General features: G+C 41.5%; 1 protein-coding gene across 6 annotated transcripts in view; it reads left to right on the plus strand.

Moving 5' to 3' along the window:
- matn4 (matrilin 4) overlaps positions 1-18,668 on the plus strand; it is a 32,887-nt gene extending 14,219 nt beyond the window's left edge. The window contains exons 3-20 of one of the 6 annotated variants that reach the window (XM_080494831.1): positions 1-95; positions 776-934; positions 1,278-1,509; positions 2,781-2,903; positions 3,882-4,004; positions 5,318-5,440; positions 6,638-6,760; positions 8,111-8,233; positions 9,493-9,615; positions 10,214-10,336; positions 10,719-10,841; positions 12,017-12,139; positions 12,238-12,335; positions 12,442-12,573; positions 13,025-13,208; positions 13,434-13,586; positions 15,635-15,737; positions 17,021-18,668. The exon at positions 1-95 is cut by the window's left edge and continues 81 nt beyond it. In XM_080494831.1, coding sequence (XP_080350957.1) covers positions 1-95; positions 776-934; positions 1,278-1,509; positions 2,781-2,903; positions 3,882-4,004; positions 5,318-5,440; positions 6,638-6,760; positions 8,111-8,233; positions 9,493-9,615; positions 10,214-10,336; positions 10,719-10,841; positions 12,017-12,139; positions 12,238-12,335; positions 12,442-12,573; positions 13,025-13,208; positions 13,434-13,586; positions 15,635-15,737; positions 17,021-17,081 — 2,324 coding nt within the window. In that variant the 3' untranslated portion in view covers positions 17,082-18,668. The remainder of the gene's footprint in view (positions 96-775; positions 935-1,277; positions 1,510-2,780; positions 2,904-3,881; positions 4,005-5,317; positions 5,441-6,637; positions 6,761-8,110; positions 8,234-9,492; positions 9,616-10,213; positions 10,337-10,718; positions 10,842-12,016; positions 12,140-12,237; positions 12,336-12,441; positions 12,574-13,024; positions 13,209-13,433; positions 13,587-15,634; positions 15,738-17,020) is intronic. The other 5 variants (XM_080494832.1, XM_080494833.1, XM_080494834.1 and 2 more) reach the window with 5 other exon arrangements.
- The last annotated feature ends 904 nt before the right edge of the window (positions 18,669-19,572 follow it).

A 19,572-nucleotide genomic window follows, 5' to 3' on the forward strand; every position in this document is an offset into this window, starting at 1 on the left:
TTGAGACCATGAGGAAGTTCATGATTGATATCCTGGACACGCTGGACATCGGACTCAATGCCACCAGAGTGGGAGTGGTTCAGTACTCCAGCCAGGTGCCGTAAACGCCCCTCCCCCCATTCACGCTGTACGCTGACGACTGTCTGCTCTTCATGATACGACCGAGGCACTGCTCACTTTATTTTAGATTTTTTTTTTAGGTAGTTTGATTTGTTCCAGTCATCAGAGTTTTTTTATTCACTGAATAATCCTGCAGCCGTTTCTGACTCAATTCTAGCAATTGTGAGGATTTTTTTGGACTAGTTTCCGGGTATTAACACTGGTATTGGGTTGGCTTTGGACTCAATTTTTTGACTTGTGTGAGACTTGTTTTGAACTGGATTCAATTTGGGTTGAATTGGATGTCAGACAGATTTCACCTTGAATTAGATTTAGGACAGTGTTGGGCTAGTGGCAAGCTCCTTTTAAGTATATTTACATTTAATTTTTAATCCAGCTTCAGGGTGGTTTTGGTATACTTTTAGGTTAGCTCTCGTTTAGTAATATTGGTTTTATATTTATATTAGACTACTTTGAGGGTTCAGATTAGCGTTTCGGTTGGATTCAGTTTAGTCTTTGACTTCCTGTTTGGATACATTTTTACACAACTGAATATTCTGTTTCTATAATAAGTTAAGTTGATTGAAATGACCAACGCCGACCCACAGTCGTCTCCATGTCGGGGTTCAAACAAGGACCTTGTCGCTCTCTGAGTTCGTTCTCCTGTCGCCTCCAGGTCCGCAGCGAGTTCTCCCTGAAGACCCACGCCAAGCTGGAGAGCATGGTGAAAGGCATCAACCAGATCATCCCCCTCGCCCAGGGCACCATGACTGGCCTCGCCATCAGATACGTGATGAACGAAGCCTTCACCGCCGCGGCGGGCGACCGGCCAAAGGTTAACCGCACGACGCAGCCCACTCAGCCTCAGAAGCAAACATTTGCAGGATCGATAGTCTGTGGTCGACCCGTTTGGGAGTTTAAGTACATTCTTGTCGACTTACTGAAGCTGTTTCAGTCCTGCCAGCTACGACTGAAAGAAAAATCACTTTCACATGCGAGTGTTTTTCAACTTTTATCTCATCTGGGAAGTTTTCAGCCACAGTTTAGTTTTAGTTTTAAGGACTGAGACTCAATACATCTGTGGACGGAGCTCGAAGCATGGAGACATTTTTGATATGAGACGTCCATAAAGGCTGGAGACCACTGACGTGGGCTTTGGTTCCTCGCCCCCCCCCCAGGTCCCCAACGTGGTCGTGATCGTGACGGACGGCCGTCCTCAGGACCGCGTGGCGGAGGTGGCCGCCGAGGCCCGGGAGAAAGGCATCGAGATCTACGCTGTGGGCGTGGCCAGAGCCGACATGACGTCGCTGAGGGCAATGGCCTCGCCGCCGTTCGAGGACCACGTCTTCCTGGTCGAGTCCTTCGACCTCATTCACCAGTTTGGACTCCAGTTCCAGGACAAACTCTGCGGTAAGACGAAAAACAGGCTCACAGTCTGGGAAAAACAAAGCCAAAAATAAAGCCCCGGAATACATGGAACGGCTCACCTGGAGTACAATTTCAGGTTTTGTTGGTTCTGCCAGCCAAGGTTACACATCACTATGAGGACAGACTATATAAAAAAAAAAAAAAGCAAAGACCTTTAAAAGTCGAATCATTTTATTGGAATGTATTAAGTTAAACCGTCTGCTCCCCAAGACCACATTAACGTCAGATAAAAAGAAATAAAGCTCATGAAGTATTTGCCCCAAACAGAAGGGTCATTCTTTATGAAGCTCATGTTTAAAAAAAAAAAATCTCTTTCTGAAATAATTTTAATCTGCTCACGGATTACTTTTTATTTGAAGTCACCTGAACATTGGCCAGTCCGGTCTTTGGATTTTAAATTTAATGCATGTGGCTTCAGCCAAGGAAACACTGGATTCTTTATGTAATTACACACTCCGCGCGCGTGTGTGTGTGTGTGTGTGTGTGTGTGTGTGTGTGTGTGTGTGTGTGTGTGTGTGTGTGTGTGTGTGTGTGTGTGTGTGTGTGTGTGTGTGTGTGTGTGTGTGTGTGACTTCTTCATAACAGCCCCCTCAAATCCTGTAACTGCCAGATATTTTTTTCAGTTCCCTTAAACTGAACCGCTGCTCTGTCTGGAAACACACAGGCAAACAAATGACTGAATTATTATCTAATAACTCAAGAGGATTTGCATGTTTCCCCCTGTGAGTGTATGATTTTCCTCGTATATGTTTAATCCTTACTTTATTAAATTCACCTTCATAAATCTCTTACCTTATTTATCCCACCTTTCTGTGTTTCTTTAATTTCTTTAATTTCTTTGTAAAGCACTCTGAATTTCTTTGTGTTTGAATGGTGCTCTATGAATTTACCTTGCCTTGCCTTGCTTCATTTGTGTTTTTCCCCCTCATGGTTTTAAAAGTAATCTTAAAACCGTTTTTATTTCTTAACTTTTAATCCACCCTGAGACCTTGGACCTATTTTATTCTTGACATTTAATTTGTTTTTATTGTTGTTTTTAGGTTTTTATGTTTATTCATCACCATCCCTTTTTTCCGGTGGTTGTTTTTAAAGTGCCTGAAGAAAGCTGAGTTGAGATATGAATCCAGGGGATTATTTCATTATTTATGTTGCAGCAACTCGTTTTTGTTCCTGCTTCTTTTCTTATTACGAGTGAAGAGTCTGGAAACAGTCTGACCGACTTTGTTGAATGCCGGCGCTTCCTGTTGCTGCAGGTATGGATCTATGTCTGGAGTCGGACCACGGCTGTGAGCACGTCTGCGAGAACTCCCCGGGATCCTTCCACTGCCTCTGCCTGCCCGGATACACCCTGGACCCCGACGGCAAAACCTGCTCAGGTGAGACACCCAGCAACCAGCAACCAGCAACCAGCAACCAGCAACCAGCAACCAGCAACAGAGATATGTAAACATTCAGGGGGCAGGTATTAGTGAAATGGAGGGTTTGATGTATAAACCTTTTTTTCAATTATGTTATGCAAAGCAGTCAACACAGCACCCCCCCCCCCCCCCTGCCAAAAGGAAACAAACAAAGTAATTAATTATTTAAAAATTTTGGGGGGGGAATTATATATATATATCCATGTCAACTACACATTGAAAGTGTTGGCCGCTCAAACAATGTCCTATACAACTGCTTTTCCTTTCTTTTTCTTTTGTTTCTTTAGAATCTACACACATATAAACACGTACATGTACATAGGAATTAGTACATACAACACAAATTTCCTGTCAAAAAAACAACATTCAGGCCAGACAGCAAGCAATTTTCAGATGCACTAAATGTGTCTGTTTCAAACACATTAATATTAAAATAAAGTTAGATTTCTATTTCAATCTTGTGACAGCAATGGGGCCTCATTTTTTCACTCTATAAATGATGCGTTCATAGCTTGCCATCGTGCTTAATACCTCCATCCGTTCTTTAAAAGAGGATAAACTGGTGGATTTCCAGTGCCGGGATATTATTCTGCATCCGGTCACCAGACGTTTCGATAAAACGACATCGTCTGGTAAAATACTCAGTGTACAGATGGAGGGTTCTTGGACCAAGTGTAACCTGAATATCTCATTTTATCAAGAAATGATCCGATCCCACATCTTTTTGAGCTTTTTCACAATCATACAGCCTGTGCACTGGGGTCTCCAGCACGCATCGCTGCTTCTTAGTCTGAGCCTGGCCAGCCTGGAAGGTGTCCGGTAGGATCTTGTTCAGGAGTTTATAAAACACGAGTTTCGGCTGAACCTCGCGTGACTGACAGGACCGAGATGTATAATGACGTCTGAACCCCGCTAATCCTGACGTGTCGGTTTCAGCCATCGACCTGTGCGCTGAGGGGAAACACAATTGTGAGCAGATCTGCGTCAGTTCGCCAGGATCCTTCACCTGCGATTGCAACAAGGGCTACAAGCTCAACGACGACAAGAGAACCTGCTCAAGTTAGTCATACACTCAACACACACACACACACACATACACACACACACACACTGCTGCTGGCACGGTGCCGACGGAAGCACCATTGACTTGAATTCTGCTGATTTTTCTGCTGAAGCTGAAACTTGTGAATCCACCTGCAGTTTGTCACAGTGAAAACACACTGATTTCCTTCAGAAGTTGCATCACTTGGCAGACATACTTCCTCTGCGTGATGTCACTGAACTGAAGACTTTTTTGCCAGATGGGCAGAGTCTGTTCATGAAGACGAAATCAAATGTTCGGGGTGCGACTTGTGAAGAATCCTCTGCTGATACTTCCTCTCCGGGAACTTGTGAAAAACTAATGTTTCAGTTTTATGTGATGGGACACCAGCTGTTAAGATGAGATGTAATACAAAGTGTAACTGTGGCAACATTTCCAGTCCATATATGAAAGGTGTTCCAGTTGTTTTTATGGAGCTGAGAACTGACAGTTACCACATTGGAAGGTCCCGTTTCCCATTTCCCAGTGTTTGGCCGCCTCCTGCTGCTCTAGCTGCTGGCAGAATCCATAAAAAGACAAAAGAGCTTGATTACATCATCAAAGTGGTAAAATCACACGTTTCTCCAATACAATATGTTATTTACAAGGACGTCACGGTGAATCTGACTGACTGGCTGTGTGTTTAAAACAGATACCATCAGTTTCCAGTGGGTTGTCGATGATCAAGCAGAGTTTAGTACAGATGTTTAGAAAATGCATCAATCAGGAGCCTGGTAAACTGATAAAAAGGGAAAATCATTGGTTAATTAGCACCACTATATTGCTTAATGTCATCCAATTTACTGCCATTCGTTTAGAAACAAATAGAAAAAGAAGCAGAAGTTGCTAAACATTGTTAATTTCTGCAGTAAGCTGATTTCCAATGTAAGAATATTCTTCTGTTGCATCATGTCAGCCATGTTGGAGCGACGAAGGTCTTTCTCTGATACTCAGTACTGGGAAGAAAAAATGATGTATTTCAGGATCAGCTCATATGCAGACGATGTGCATGTATACATGTGGGATTACAGTCGATTCTCTACAGTCTGATTTCACTATGATGGACTATTTAGACCTGAAAGAGTATAAATAGTCAACACCCACAGACCCCCCCACACCCCTCCAGGATTCTTCACAAATCGAACCCTGTTCACGCCACACAGCAGCTTTCTGTAGCGAAAGCCTGTGCGTGTGCAGGACACGTTTCCTGGTGAGACAAACTGCGGGGACAAAGGACACAGTGAATTTCGCCCTGCTGCTCATGGCCTCGCCGCTGCTTTCCTCCCCTCAGTGATCGACTTCTGTTCGTTTGGGAACCACAGTTGTGATCATGAGTGTGTGAGTGTGCTGAATGGCTATCACTGCCGCTGCAACCAGGGATTCAGGCTGCTGGACGACGGCAAGACCTGCCAGGGTGAGTACCTAGACGCAAAAACCCACACGCAGAATCAGAGATACTGAAGGAAATGTAGGCTCAGTTTGTCAATTCTTCAGTGGATTATTGTCTTAAAGGTTAGTTTTATGATTATTTATTGGCTCTGAATTGAAAGATTATTTATTTATTATAATAACAATTGACAATATTGCAATTTATTCTGATTTAATATGATCCATAGTTTTTTTCACTTTTTGTTAAAGACACTGGAGTCAAGAACCAATATGATAAACCATTTTTAAGTATAGTCCAATCTTTAAGGCATTATTGAATTGAATGAAATTACAATCCTGAAATTAACTGTAAATTGGATCATTTGTCATTTTGTATAAATGTTTTTTTATATTTTCACACGTGAGTGGATATTCGTGTGTTATTTCCTAAAAAGCCCCCAGAATAATGACTTTTTACAGTTAAAAACAAACAGCAAAATGGATGATTTCGTGATGATCACGCAAACATTATTGCACAATGAAACGTAGAAGTTACCAAATAAATCATTTACAAATTGAAATGGACAATGTAGGGGATTGACCAATCAGGCTGCAGAGCCACCATATTAGCTCCGCCCCACATTACAGACTCGTGAAACGCAGTCACTGCCCCCACCGGTTTGCTTTGAATGCATCTCCACCCGCTGCATGCCGCATGCACAGCAAAGCACCTCCATGTTTGTTTCACGCTCACGCACGCCGGTTGCACGCCAGCCACACGCCGGCTACACGCTCACCACCCCCCGCAGAGCCGGGGACTCTGCAGCACCTGCACTCCAGGATCCCGCTGCAAACATCCAGATGATTTACTGCCGTGGCCCCTTCACATTTCCCCAAAAGTCACACCGAGCCTCAAAGCCGGAAGAACACGGCATGTAGTCGTCCCAGTGAACCCACATAGCACTGCGGTGTCAAAGAGAAGCATTTTATGTGGTACACTGCAAGTTATTCTTGGTGTTTGTCTGACGGAAGGCACACCTGGGCGGCGTGCTCATTCAGAGGCGTCGTCGACGTACGACTCATTTCTGGACAAAAAACAAGAGAAAACCAGAACAGATTAAATAAATAAGCAGCGCAGATTTATAAAAATAAATCAGAAATGTTGTCATTGGTAAAATTATAGTATATTTTAATGCGTGTGTGTGCGTGCGTGTGTGTGTTTGTGTGTGTGTGTGTGTCACAGCCATTGATCTGTGTGCCGAGGGAAAGCATGACTGTGATCAAATGTGTATCAGTGCGCCCGGCGTGTTCACCTGCGACTGCAACGAAGGATACACACTCAATGAAGACAAGAAGACCTGCACACGTTAGTCAGGCACACACACACACACACACACACACACACACACACACACACACACACACACACACACACACACACACACACACACACACACACACACACACACACACACACACATTAGTGTATCTGACTCTAATGACAGAGGTGCATCTGTGTTGCTTCAGAGTTTCGCAGGTTAAAACACCTGAGGTCTTTTTTACACGACAAGATTTCAAGGGAAAGTTTCACGTTTTGACACAGTGACGATTTGAAAACGATGTCGGTTCTCGCAGTAAGAGCAGAAACACACACAAAAAAAGTAACAATGTTTAAATCACCTCCACAAGCCGCAGCTAAAGCAAGAAAATTGCCGACTTGTAACTTGTAATGATATTAATTGATTAGACGACAGTGTGATTACTTCATGTAAATCTATTACATCAGAAACATGTTGGGAGGAACTCTGATGTTTTCCATCAACTTGTTTTTAGAGTGAGTTTCCCCCGTGAGAATGTTATTTCCTCACCGCGACTCCACGAGGAGTTTTGCGCCCCATAAATTCACATTTCTGCAGTTCTGCCTGTGTGACCATTATTATCAACCTCATGATCACGGATCAACCATCGGACATAAACAGACTTGGAACAAGTCAAGAACAAAAACATCCTTCGAAGCCTCGGGGGACGAGGATCTATTTTATTATGTCAAAAAGGTTGTTCTAAACACCGTTTCTCCACTGAGCTCAGCTCTGACATAGTGCACCAATCAGGATGGCCTATGAATGGGCAGGTTATTTTCCAAGAGTTCTGATTGGTCAGGAGGCTCATTGGTCTCGTATCCAGAACGTAGCCTGGTCCAGAGAACTCTGAGCATGTGCAGAACAACCATTTACTTTTACACGCTAGCAGCGTGTAAACAACTCCCCCCCCCAACAAACAAAAACAAAAACACAACACAACAAAAGTTTTCTGTTTTCACTTGAAATCTCTGTGGTGTGAACAAGTACTGAGTTTATTCAGTGTTTCACCTTCTAGTTTCAGATGTGAAGATTCATCCTGAGACTATTATTACACGTAAACAACATGTTGAACACGTCACACTGGTACAATATATAAATAAATAATGGATAATAATTAATTACTTGGTGTGTGTCGCACCTCTACTTTTGAAAAAATAAACCAAAACATTTAATTAAACACAATGTTGCACTGTGACCTGAGTCACCACTGAGTAATAACTGTGTGCGTGTGTGTGTGTGTGTGTGTGTGTGTGTGTGTGTGTGTGTGTGTGTGTGTGTGTGTGTGTGTGTGTGTGTGTGTGTGTGTGTGTGTGTGTGTGTGTGTGTGTGTGTGTGTGTGTGTGTGTGTCACACAGCCATTGACCTGTGTGCCGAGGGAAAGCATGACTGTGATCAAATGTGTATCAGTGCGCCCGGCGTGTTCACCTGCGACTGCAACGAAGGATACACACTCAATGAAGACAAGAAGACCTGCACACGTCAGTCAGGCACACACACACACACACACACACACACACACACACACACACACACACACACACACACACACACACACACACACACACACACACACACACACACACACACACACACACACACACCACAAACAGCTGCTCATAAATAAAAACATTCTACATTAGTTACATTAAACTTTCAACTTTAAAGGGGTCATATCATACAAAAGAAACTTCCTAAAGGTTTTCCAGCAGTACTAATCGTCTCCACATCTGGAACGACACTCCAGAAGTTTAAAAAGTGTGTCCTCTCTCTCCCTGGCTTGTTCCAGGTTTTAAAAAGTGTGTTGCTCCAAGCAGCCAATCAGAAATCAAACCCTATATAGTGTCATCGGGGGTTTAGCCAATCACTGTAGGCTCCTCCCCTTTTGACTCCTCCCACAATCAGGCAGCTCCGCTCTGGCACATGGCGCCACGAGAGGAAGTACTCCCTCCTCTTCCCATAGATGGGCGTGTGTGTGTGGGCGGAGCCAGTCCAGCTCACACAGACACAGCAGATTGTGAATGCAGCTCCTAGGATCCAATATTTTAATGGAGGAAAATCAATAAATTTTGAATAGAATTTTTTTAAACCAATGAGGCTGAAAGGCTTAATAATAAGACCCCTTTAAAAAAAAAAAAAAAGTTCTACATGTCAGAATCATAAACTATTAAGAATTGTCGCAGACTGTTGTCCTTCTCATACTTTGACATAAAGTTGCACTTTTTTAATAGATGCAACATAAATTCACATGTTTTTAATTCTGCATTTCAAACGTCATATAAATTCCCGTCACGTCTGACTGTAAAGCGAGAGGTGGATCTTTGCTGCTTCAGGTTTTAATGAGTTAATCTCAGCCTGCGTTTCTTCCTCTGTGTGAGGAATTAAAGTCACATACAAACTGACCTTAATAAGTTATTTATCAGATATAAAACATGCCCTCCAGACTGTTGGTGATTGTAAAAACATTTTCAATTAGATTGTAAATTATGGGAAAATCTGTGAACTTTGTTTCTTATATGTGGAAAAATTTAATTTTGTAGTTTAAAAAAAAAAATATTTATCAAGATTTTCTTCGCAGCACAATGTTAGACTGACATGAGTCACCACTGAGTAATAACTGTGTGCGTGTGTGTGTGTGTGTGTGTGTGTGTGTGTGTGTGTGTGTGTGTGTGTGTGTGTGTGTGTGTGTGTGTGTGTGTGTGTGTGTGTGTGTGTGTGTGTGTGTGTGTGTGTCACACAGCCATTGACCTGTGTGCCGAGGGAAAGCATGACTGTGATCAAATGTGTATCAGTGCGCCCGGCGTGTTCACCTGCGACTGCAACGAAGGATACACACTCAATGAAGACAAGAAGACCTGCACACGTTAGTCAGGCACACACACACATGTAACACACACACAAACACACACACACACACACACTTTCATCCTACAGCTTACTTCTTACTTATACGGGAACAATCAGAACGTACTTCCTGACGTCAGTGTTCAGAAACTTCTTTTCTTATAATGATAATTTGCAATTTGAGAAAAAAAATTTCTTTACATAATCACAACACAACTTAACTTATCCATATAGTAATTTCAATTTGCATTTGATTGGCCAAAGCTCAATCAAACCATGTTTAAATGACTTCTAGTTACATGTGGCCCTAAAAGAGGAAGGGGGCGTTTTGTGCTTCATCAGGTTTTAATGTGTTAAAAAAAAAACAACCTGTGGTTCTTATTTACGGTCAAAGCTTAAAGTGCAAATATAAAACAGCTGAAAAAAAAAAAAAAACTGACAAATTGATGTTAGAATGCTTTAAGATTGGCTTGGTTGTCGCTTCACTGCACTTCTGCATGAAACTAATGACACACAAGAGTCTGACGCGAATCTTCACTGTGGAGTAACTCTGCATGCGTGTGTGTGTGTGTGTGTGTGTGTGTGTGTGTGTGTGTGTGTGTGTGTGTGTCACACAGCCATTGACCTGTGTGCCGAGGGAAAGCATGACTGTGATCAAATGTGTATCAGTGCGCCCGGCGTGTTCACCTGCGACTGCAACGAAGGATACACACTCAATGAAGACAAGAAGACCTGCACACGTTAGTCACTTTAGTTATTTGCAACAAATTTGTGGTGTTTTTTTTTTTTTTTCCCCGCTTTACGAGGGTCCTGCATGTTTTAGACGTTAAAAAAAATAGCCTAATCTCATTGTAAATCAGTTCATTTCCACTGAGAGAGAATTAAACCATCAGATTGATATTATCTCTTTTAAGATAAACAACATTCATACGATTAAGATGAATTTTGTAAATTCAAATTTTCCCCGTGACCCCCCGCCCCCCACCGTGACCCCCCCGGCTTCACCTGCGCTTGTCAGCATGTAGAATCTGACTAAAATCAAACCAATCCTGAGCAGCGACACACTCTGTTCCTCTGCGACGTATAAAACTCTAACTGTTTGTGTGTTTTTTTGCGCTTCAGCCATCGACCTGTGTGCAGAAGGGAAACACGACTGCGAGCAGATCTGCCTCAGCGCTCCGGGCGTCTTCAGCTGCGACTGCAACAAGGGCTTCAAACTCAACAGAGACAAGAGGACCTGCACAAGTCAGTCGAGGAGGAACTTGGGCTTTACCACGAGTGTTTCACGTTGCAGGGAGAAGTTACCGATTCCTGCACGTGCAATCGCAGTGTTTTCTTTAATACCGTTGGTCACTGTGACCTTTCACCTCCGATATTGTCTGGAGGAACAAACTAAATCCTAATGAGCTCAATAATATTTAAAAAAAACAGAACAGTAGCTCATGTTGCATATTAAAATTCTGATTAATTTCTCTTTAAATTGAGCCAAATTTGCAAGAAAGGTGAAGCCTTGTTGTTCCAGATTGTGGATGTGGGCTCTGCTGCCCCCTGCAGGGCAGGTTGATCAGTGTCTCCCGGTCTGTTTACACCAGTGCTTTTCAACCTTTTTTGAGCCAAGGCACACTTTTTTCTTTGGAAAAATTTCGAGGCACACCACCACCTGGAAATGTTCAGATTTTAAGCTCTGTAGCCTCTATTAACAATATAAAGTCATTCTCATCAAAGTTTTATCAACAGGAATCAAGTAAATACAGAAAAAAAGTATTTCCCAATTTATTTATTTTTATTTTTACTCACTCAATGTGAAACATGGACCTGATGGATGAAGAGCTGAGATCTTCATCCATGGTTCACATTCTTCCTTTTCAAAAACTTCTCCATCACTGTCACTGACACAGTACTTTGATACAAGATGGTAGCAGGAGGTGGAGATGAACCACACTGACGTCTGTCACTTTGCATTTCACCGGCAAATTTATGTGCTGCCCTCTAGTGGTGAAGAGTATTTATACATGATTACTCTGCAACACACTGCTCTCACAGCTGAGAGCAAATGATTTTTAGAAAAAAATGTGAAATTGGATAATTTCCCACGGCACACCTGACTAGATCTCGCGGAAACACCAGTGTGCCGCGGATCAGTGGTTGAAAAACACTGGTTTACACGACGGTGCATATTTAGATGCAACTTTGTGAAAAATGGCTCCAAAAGGTGGAACTTTTTCAGGAAGGCTTCTGCGCCGTCGCCATAGAAACGGGCCACTTTCTGTAGACGTCCGGGGCTTTTCTTAGCGTAGCCACGCCCACAAATACTGTAGATCTTCTGCTCATTGTCAGTGTTTAGACGACAACAAGAAAGAACGTTTTCCTCCAGAGAGGTTTGCTGGTTTTGTGTGTTTACGGGCGTTCGTGTGTTGCAGACATGGACATGTGTAAGACTGCGGCGCATGGCTGCGAGCACCAGTGCGTGAACACGCCAGGGTCGTACTACTGCGTGTGTCCGGAGGGTCAGCTCCTGCAGGAGGACGGCAAGAGCTGCGGCAGTACGTCCAGCGCAACCAGACAAACAAGATGGCGGGAGGGGGGAGGGGTGGGGTGGATTATTTTTGTCAATTCCATTCTCTCTCCTTTTTTTTTTCAGCCTGTAAGTCGGCCAACATTGACCTGGTGCTCGTGATCGATGGCTCCAAGAGCGTCCGCCCGCAAAACTTTGAGCTGGTGAAGCAGTTTGTGAACCAGGTGAGGCCTTGAGTGCCGGATCCATTTGTTTTTATATTATTATTGTTCGGCAACGCCGCAGTCGTATTAAGCAGAGAGTGATAAGCATGTCGCCGCCGTGTTTTAGGTGGTGGACTCCCTGGACGTGTCTGCTCACGGTACCAGAGTGGGTCTGGTCCAGTACTCCAGCCGGGTCCGGACCGAGTTCTCCCTCAACGCCTTTCACACCGCAGAGGAGATCAAAGCCGCCGTCATGAAGGTAACCCCCAAAAAAACCAAAACTACTAAAGTAGTAAGTAGTAACTAACAAAAACGACTCGCCCGGATGGCAGGAAATTTGCGGGGATGATTTGTCGTCAACCAAGGACCAATTGGTTTGATGTTTGGACGTAAACGGCGAACCGTTTAGGAATAAATCCCCCAAAAAACGGTGAGAAAGTATCCCATACGCAGCGGCACCTTATGGAGGAGATCCAAGTAGATCAGTGTCTGTTGCCATGGAGACGTTGTGTTGTAGCTACCTAGTGAGCATTGATATGAGCGACGCCAACTCGGTTCCGCAAACAATCGTGGCGTCGACGAAAGGTCCGCCGAGTTTACGTACGTTTAAATCTGAGGTCCCCTACACAGGACCTATGCGTTTGTTTCTCTTTAATCCGTATTTCCAATGACTCTTTTCACTATTTGATCGTTCCGCCGTTCCGGTCCAGGTGGACTACATGGAGAAAGGCACGATGACCGGTCTGGCCCTGAAGCACATGCTGGAAAACAGCTTCTTGGAGGCCGAGGGCGCTCGTCCCGCCGCCCGTAACATCCCCCGAGTCGGGCTGGTGTTCACCGACGGACGCTCCCAGGACGACATCACCGAGTACGCTAAGAAGGCCAAAGAGGCCGGTGAGTTCGATCTGAGTCCGTCTGACAAGAGGGTTTTTCCAGGATTCCGATTGGCAGTCAATACTCCTCGTTACACTGCCCCCTACGGGTTTGGCATGATCCTAGCAGCTCCGAACCAGGGGCATATGCATGTCATTTTTTTTTTTGTAAACATAGGCTGGGAACTATCCGTTTTATTTTGGTAAAAACTCCGGGTACGTGTAAACGTGGCCTCCGTTCCTGCAGGCATCACCATGTACGCCGTGGGCGTGGGCAAAGCCGTGGAAGACGAGCTGCGGGAGATCGCCTCCGACCCCTTGGAGAAGCATTTCTACTACACCACCGACTTCACCGCCATCAGCACCATCGCCGAGAACCTCAAGCTCAACGTCTGCCCCGGTACGGGACGGTTTCACAGCCACAGATTTAGTTTTTAGCTTTTATTTTCAAATCCGGTTAATTTTATTTACGTTACAGTTAATTTGTATTTATGTTTTCAGGAGTAGTCTGAGTGTTAGTTTTATTCTTTGTAAATTCATATTAAAAAAAAAAAAAAAATCTGATTTGTTTGAAAAGGTATCACACGATAGAAAGAAAAAAAATCTACAAATGAAAAAAGAAACCCTGTCTTCCATAAATAGTGCACTAAAAAAGGCTTTAAGAACAAAAACGGTGCAGCGACACAATGCAAAAATGTCAAATTCACACAGTTACTTAATTAATATACGTTTAATTTACAGTCATATATATGTGTATCTATTTACAGTCCATCCAGAAGTTATTGCTTTTTTTTCCCTCCGCATTTTGTTAAGTTACAGCCTGATTTCAAAAGGGAATAAATTCCTCATTTTCCTCTTCACTCATGAGGGAAAATTTTTTATTTTTTATTTTAATGTTTACAAATTAAAATCACATGTGTTCATAACCTTTGTCATGAAGCTCTGGTCTAAATTGATCTCAGCTTCTTCCTGTTTCCACTGATCATCCGGAGAAGTTTCTCCAGCGTCTCTGGAGTCCAGCTGGGATCAATTCAGTTGATTGGAGATGATTTGGACAAACACACACACACACACACACACACACACACACACACACACACACACACACACACACACACACACACACACACACACACACACACACACTGTCTATAAAAGATCCCAGAAAATAAATACATTTAATCCGTTTTGGAAAGAAGACAAAACATAACAAAATGTGGAAAAAGTGCAGCGCTGTGAATATTTTCTGGATGGAATGTAACATGTCAAATTGCAGACATGCCCCATGGTATAGCTTTTCTTTATAGTTTTTTTTTTAATTCACTTTCACACTTAAATTACCTAAATCCAGCAGTGAAAGACAACTGTGACAGTTTCAGGTTAATTTTTACTGCTGTCCTGTTATTTGGCTCCATCTGGTGGCCGTAATGCAGCACTGCAGGGCGATTTCCTCCCACGGTGCCACAAAAACGCCTGTGAGGTTAATTGTTCACCCAAAACTGCCTCAAGGTGTGAATGTGACTGCGTGTATGGATAGACCAATAAATAAATAAGCTTTTTTGTCAATAAAGACAATAAAGACAGACTGAATCGGCCCCAGAGAAGTGTAAACTGACCTGGATATAGAAAGTCGGATGAAAATTATATTTCTCTAAATACTGACGCAACCGACATGAGCATCATTGTGAATTTTCATTGTTCTCTTTTCTTTGCATTATTGTTTTCTCCAGAAAGCATACAGACTCCCAAAGGATGGATTATGTGTTCTTGTAAAGTTTTCTTAGAGACTTTACCCTACTAATCCCATAAAGTTAGACACAAGTGATACAGGATTTAAATTTTAAAAAATGAAAAAAACTAAAAATAACAGAAGCAGAAATAATATGAAAGAGGTAAAAAAAAAAAAAAACATACATACATATAAAACATAACAAAACTAACAGAAATAATTTTTCATTGTAACCATTAGTTATTTTACTTTTTACTTTGAATTTTTTTGAAGCACAACAAAGATTTACACTGCCTCGTTGAAATACACACGATCCTCTTAAATTATTATCGGAATTTGAAAAAAAAAGATTTGAATAGCTGTGGGAAGATTTTTCACTCAAAATAGTATTTCTAATGTTTTTAAATACACAATATCTATGAATTTTAAGGTACAAGAGTCTGTGAATACTTTATTCGGTTTTTTTTTTAAATAGAAAGGAAAAAATTGATTGGTATTGGACGACTGAACGGAAAAGGTGAGAATAATTCATAGAAATGTTTGTTTTCATTTGGCTTTAGAACGTAAAATAACTTTAGAGACAAGAAAACACCACGAGGTGGCGCCAAACAGCAACTGTGTGTGTGTGTGTGTGTGTGTGTGTGTGTGTGTGTGTGTGTGTGTGTGTGTGTGTGTGTGTGTGTGTGTGTGTGTGTGTGTGTGTGTGTGTGTGTCCTCAGAGGAGAGTCTGGGGGAGATCGAGGTGAAGGACCCGTGTGCCTGTGAGAGTCTGGTGGAGTTCCAGCAGGCCACCATGAGCAGCCTGGATCAGATCACACAGAAACATATCCTGAACTAAGTTTTATGAAAACGTCTCCATGGAAACGGTGGGAAAAACCCAAACTTTCCTGCGACCGCACAGAGCGCGAGTTCTTTTTTCCTGCGCAGACGGTCCGTGCAGTTTTTAACTGCAGGAGCTGACGGTTTTGAGTGATGCGTTCAGGTACATCACGATATTTTATAAAAGGAGGCATGACTGAGTGAGCTGGAACGCGTAGGCGCAGCACCCGTCACTAATTAGTTCAGCCAGAAGGTGCTAGCCGAAGGACGTGACGTCATTTTGGGGTTTTTTTTATTAGAAAATGTGTATATATATATATATATATATATATATATATATATATATATATATATATATATATATATATATATATACAATACAGTCATTTTACAATACAGTCATTTTGTGCAGGACCCCGCACTGCCCAACGTTCGTCTTGTTCTTCTGCGATAGGAATCGGCCTTCAGAGTGGTCGTCTTTTAGGCTCCGCCCATTTTCATGTACCCGCGTCGTTTTTCCGTCAATCGTCCAGGCGGTGCATCGTTTCAGGAGCCTTTTTAAAAAAAAATATTATTAGAACGGGTTCCAGAGTGGAGAAATCGTAAAATTGACGAGGAAAATCTGCTGGGAAAAAAAACAACAAACCCTGATGATGTCATCGCCCCGCCTCTCTCAACCTCAACGCCACGTCACTTAACAACAACAATGGCGGGTTTCATGCTCCAGGTCGTGACGCTGCAGAAAATACTGATGCTGTTCGCTTTAATACGAGGATTTTTACAGGCTCTGTGTCTTCGTCTCCAGTTTACGTTTATTTCTATAGTTACAGTGCCACCTATAGGCCAGGCGTGTGTACTACATCACTTAGAGTCATTTTAATGGGAATTAAAAGGAAGTTCCCAAGGGGAATAAAGACTGTTCAGTTTAGTTTAGTTTAGTTTATTTCTTTTCTCTCTTGGATTCAACGACGCTCGTCCAAGGAAGTGTGGATAACAATTCAGCCGAAAGATTTATTAATTCCTTTCTTCAAATAAAGAAAAAAAAGTGCTGATGCAATAAGAAAAGATAACAAAAGTGTATTTTTGTATCACAAATTTAGAATTTTCACACAAGAACATAGAAACCAGATTACGTTCAGACGTTGTTATGTTGTATTGGGAATATACACGTTATTCCTCTTTCTCTGTTTTAGATTAAAATTTTCACCATAATGGAGATAAAACCTCTGTCAGTCATCGACTCCCTGAAAGAGTCAGCGAATGTTTGATTCTTTAACCCTTCGTCCACTGGCCGGGATGACGGCCCGTCTGGAGCAGCTGGAGAACCAGCTGCTGTCCAGGAAGTGATGTGGCGAGGAAGAGGAGCAGAACGAGGATGAGGAGCAGAACGAGGACGAGGAGCAGAACGAGGAAGAGGAGCAGAACGAGGAAGAGGAGGGCACATCCAGGCAGAAATCACACAAATCAATGGAGAAAAACTGTTTTTGAGCTTCTTTTTTTTTTTTAAGCCTTCAAGTCTCTTTGGACTGTGAGTCTGTGTTGAACAGCCTGATACACGGAAACAGTTTCTCGTCTTAAACATGTTTTTTGTTTTGTTTTGTTTTTTAAAATAGAAAGACAGTTTCCACGTCAACGTCCAGAGCAGCTGTGAAGAACTCATGAATCAGCTCGTGTCTCGAGAAAGATCCAGAAAAGTCATAAAAACACACGAGAAAATGGCCAAACTGGAGATTTTTACTTAAAATCACATCAAACTCACAGAAACTAAACTGATCAGGGTTCGAGGCCAGTTTGAAAACTGGTTTCAAACCAGTTTGAAAACTGGTTTAAAAACAGTTTAAGATCAGTTTGAAACCAGTTTGAGACCAGTTTGAGATCAGTTTGAATTTGAAACCAGTTTGAGACCAGCTTGAGACCAGTTTGAAAACTGGTTTAAAACCAGTTTAAGACCAGTTTGAAACCAGTTTGAAATCAGTTTGAGATTGAAACCAGTTTGACACTAGTATGAGACCAGTTTGAAATCAGTTTGAGATCAGTTTGAGATTGAAACCAGTTTGCAACTAGTATGAGACCAGTTTGAAACCAGTTTGAAACCAGTTTGAGACCAGTTTGAAACCAGTTTGAAACCAGTTTGAAACCAGTAATGACTGAGAATATTTTGTTGTAAAGTCTTTGAATTCACCCTTCAAACCACTGCAGACTCTCACAGTCAGGCGACACAGTGAAACAAGAGCTGAAGATGTTTCGGATGGGTTTTGTATGGACACACACACACACACACACACACACACACACACACACACACACACACACACACACACGCGCGCTTCTCTCCATGCCCTATTTATACTTGACCCGTTTTGTACGGTTTGTTAAATATGTTGTATTTATAGCAGATTGATTCTTTTTTTACTGCCAGTAGAGGAACATATAAAAATGTTTATGGGACTCAGAACAATGAAGTTTGTTTATTTTTCTTATCACCACTTCCTGTTTGAAATCCTGGTTTGTTGGCTGGAGATGCTGGAGTTTAATCTGAGGCCTGAAGAAACTGTTCAACAAAGACAAAAATCAAGGGGAGTTTAAAAAAAGCTTAATCAGTCATCAGATTGCACCTGTAGGGGGCGCTGTCCGCGAGCAATGAGGGAGGAAACCCGTGAAAATGGAGCTTCTTCCGTCATTATTCAGCTTCAGAGATTAAAATGTGACGAGATTGAAGAAGTTTTGCAGTTTGTTGGACGCGAGCAGCTCAGCTGGGACTATGTAGGAACAAACAACAACAACAATAACAACAAAACAGCTCAGATGAACTCCCCGTATAACTGAACGCCTGTATGTTTTGTATATTTTATATAGCTTTACCTGACCTTTTTGTATTTTTCTAATGAATCTCTGTATTACAGCACAGACGGCAATAAAGAAGTGAACTTTTCATTTCCCCTTGTTTTATTTTCACCATAAAACATACTATTTATTTATTTATTTATTTATTTATTTATTTATTTATTTATTTATTTATTTATTTATTTATTTATTTATTTATTTATTTATTTATTTATTTATTTATTTATTTATTTATTCATTCATTTATCTAGTTAGCTAGTTAGTTAGTTAGTTATTTGAAATTACAATGTTAATATATTAAAGAACAATACAGAAAAATGTTTTATTTATGTTTTTAATAATTTTAAAATTATTATACTGTGGATTTGAAAATGATGATTTATGCATTATATTCAAAAGATTATTATTATTAGATATACTTATTACATTCTTCATTTATTTCTTAAATTGACTAAATGACTGAAATTAAAATTAGGGATGATTAAAAAAATTTTTAAACAAATTGTGTCATATTTGGATATTTGTCATGTGATGAACAACAATAAGAATAAAAGGCTAAATAATTATTTATGGAAATGTGGAAATCAATTCATGTAAACATTTAGATTCTTCTTGTCTGCTTTAAACTCAATTTTTTTTTTTGCCAGAAATAATTTAACTTCGCATTAATTTTGTCATTTATTTTTGCGAAGTGGATAAAAAAAGATTAATGTGGAGTGGGGATGGACGAATATATCGCATATAATAACAATAATAATATATAATATATCATCCATCCATCAATGTGCCTTCAAACCTATGAAAGTTAGTGTCTTTCTTTCTTTCTTTCTTTCTTGAGATGAGTGAGTGAATAACTTTTCTTCTGTTGGACAGTGATGGAGAGAATTAAAACTTTGAAATGAAAGTTGCACAGCTGTAATCCTGGGAGGAGCAGCTGTAATCCTGGGAGGAGCAGCTGTAATCCCCGGTGAGCTGCGACTCTGCAGAAAGAACG

This window comes from Blennius ocellaris, assembly GCF_963422515.1.
Source record: "Blennius ocellaris genome assembly, chromosome: 4".
In the NCBI taxonomy this organism is placed as follows: domain Eukaryota; kingdom Metazoa; phylum Chordata; class Actinopteri; order Blenniiformes; family Blenniidae; genus Blennius; species Blennius ocellaris.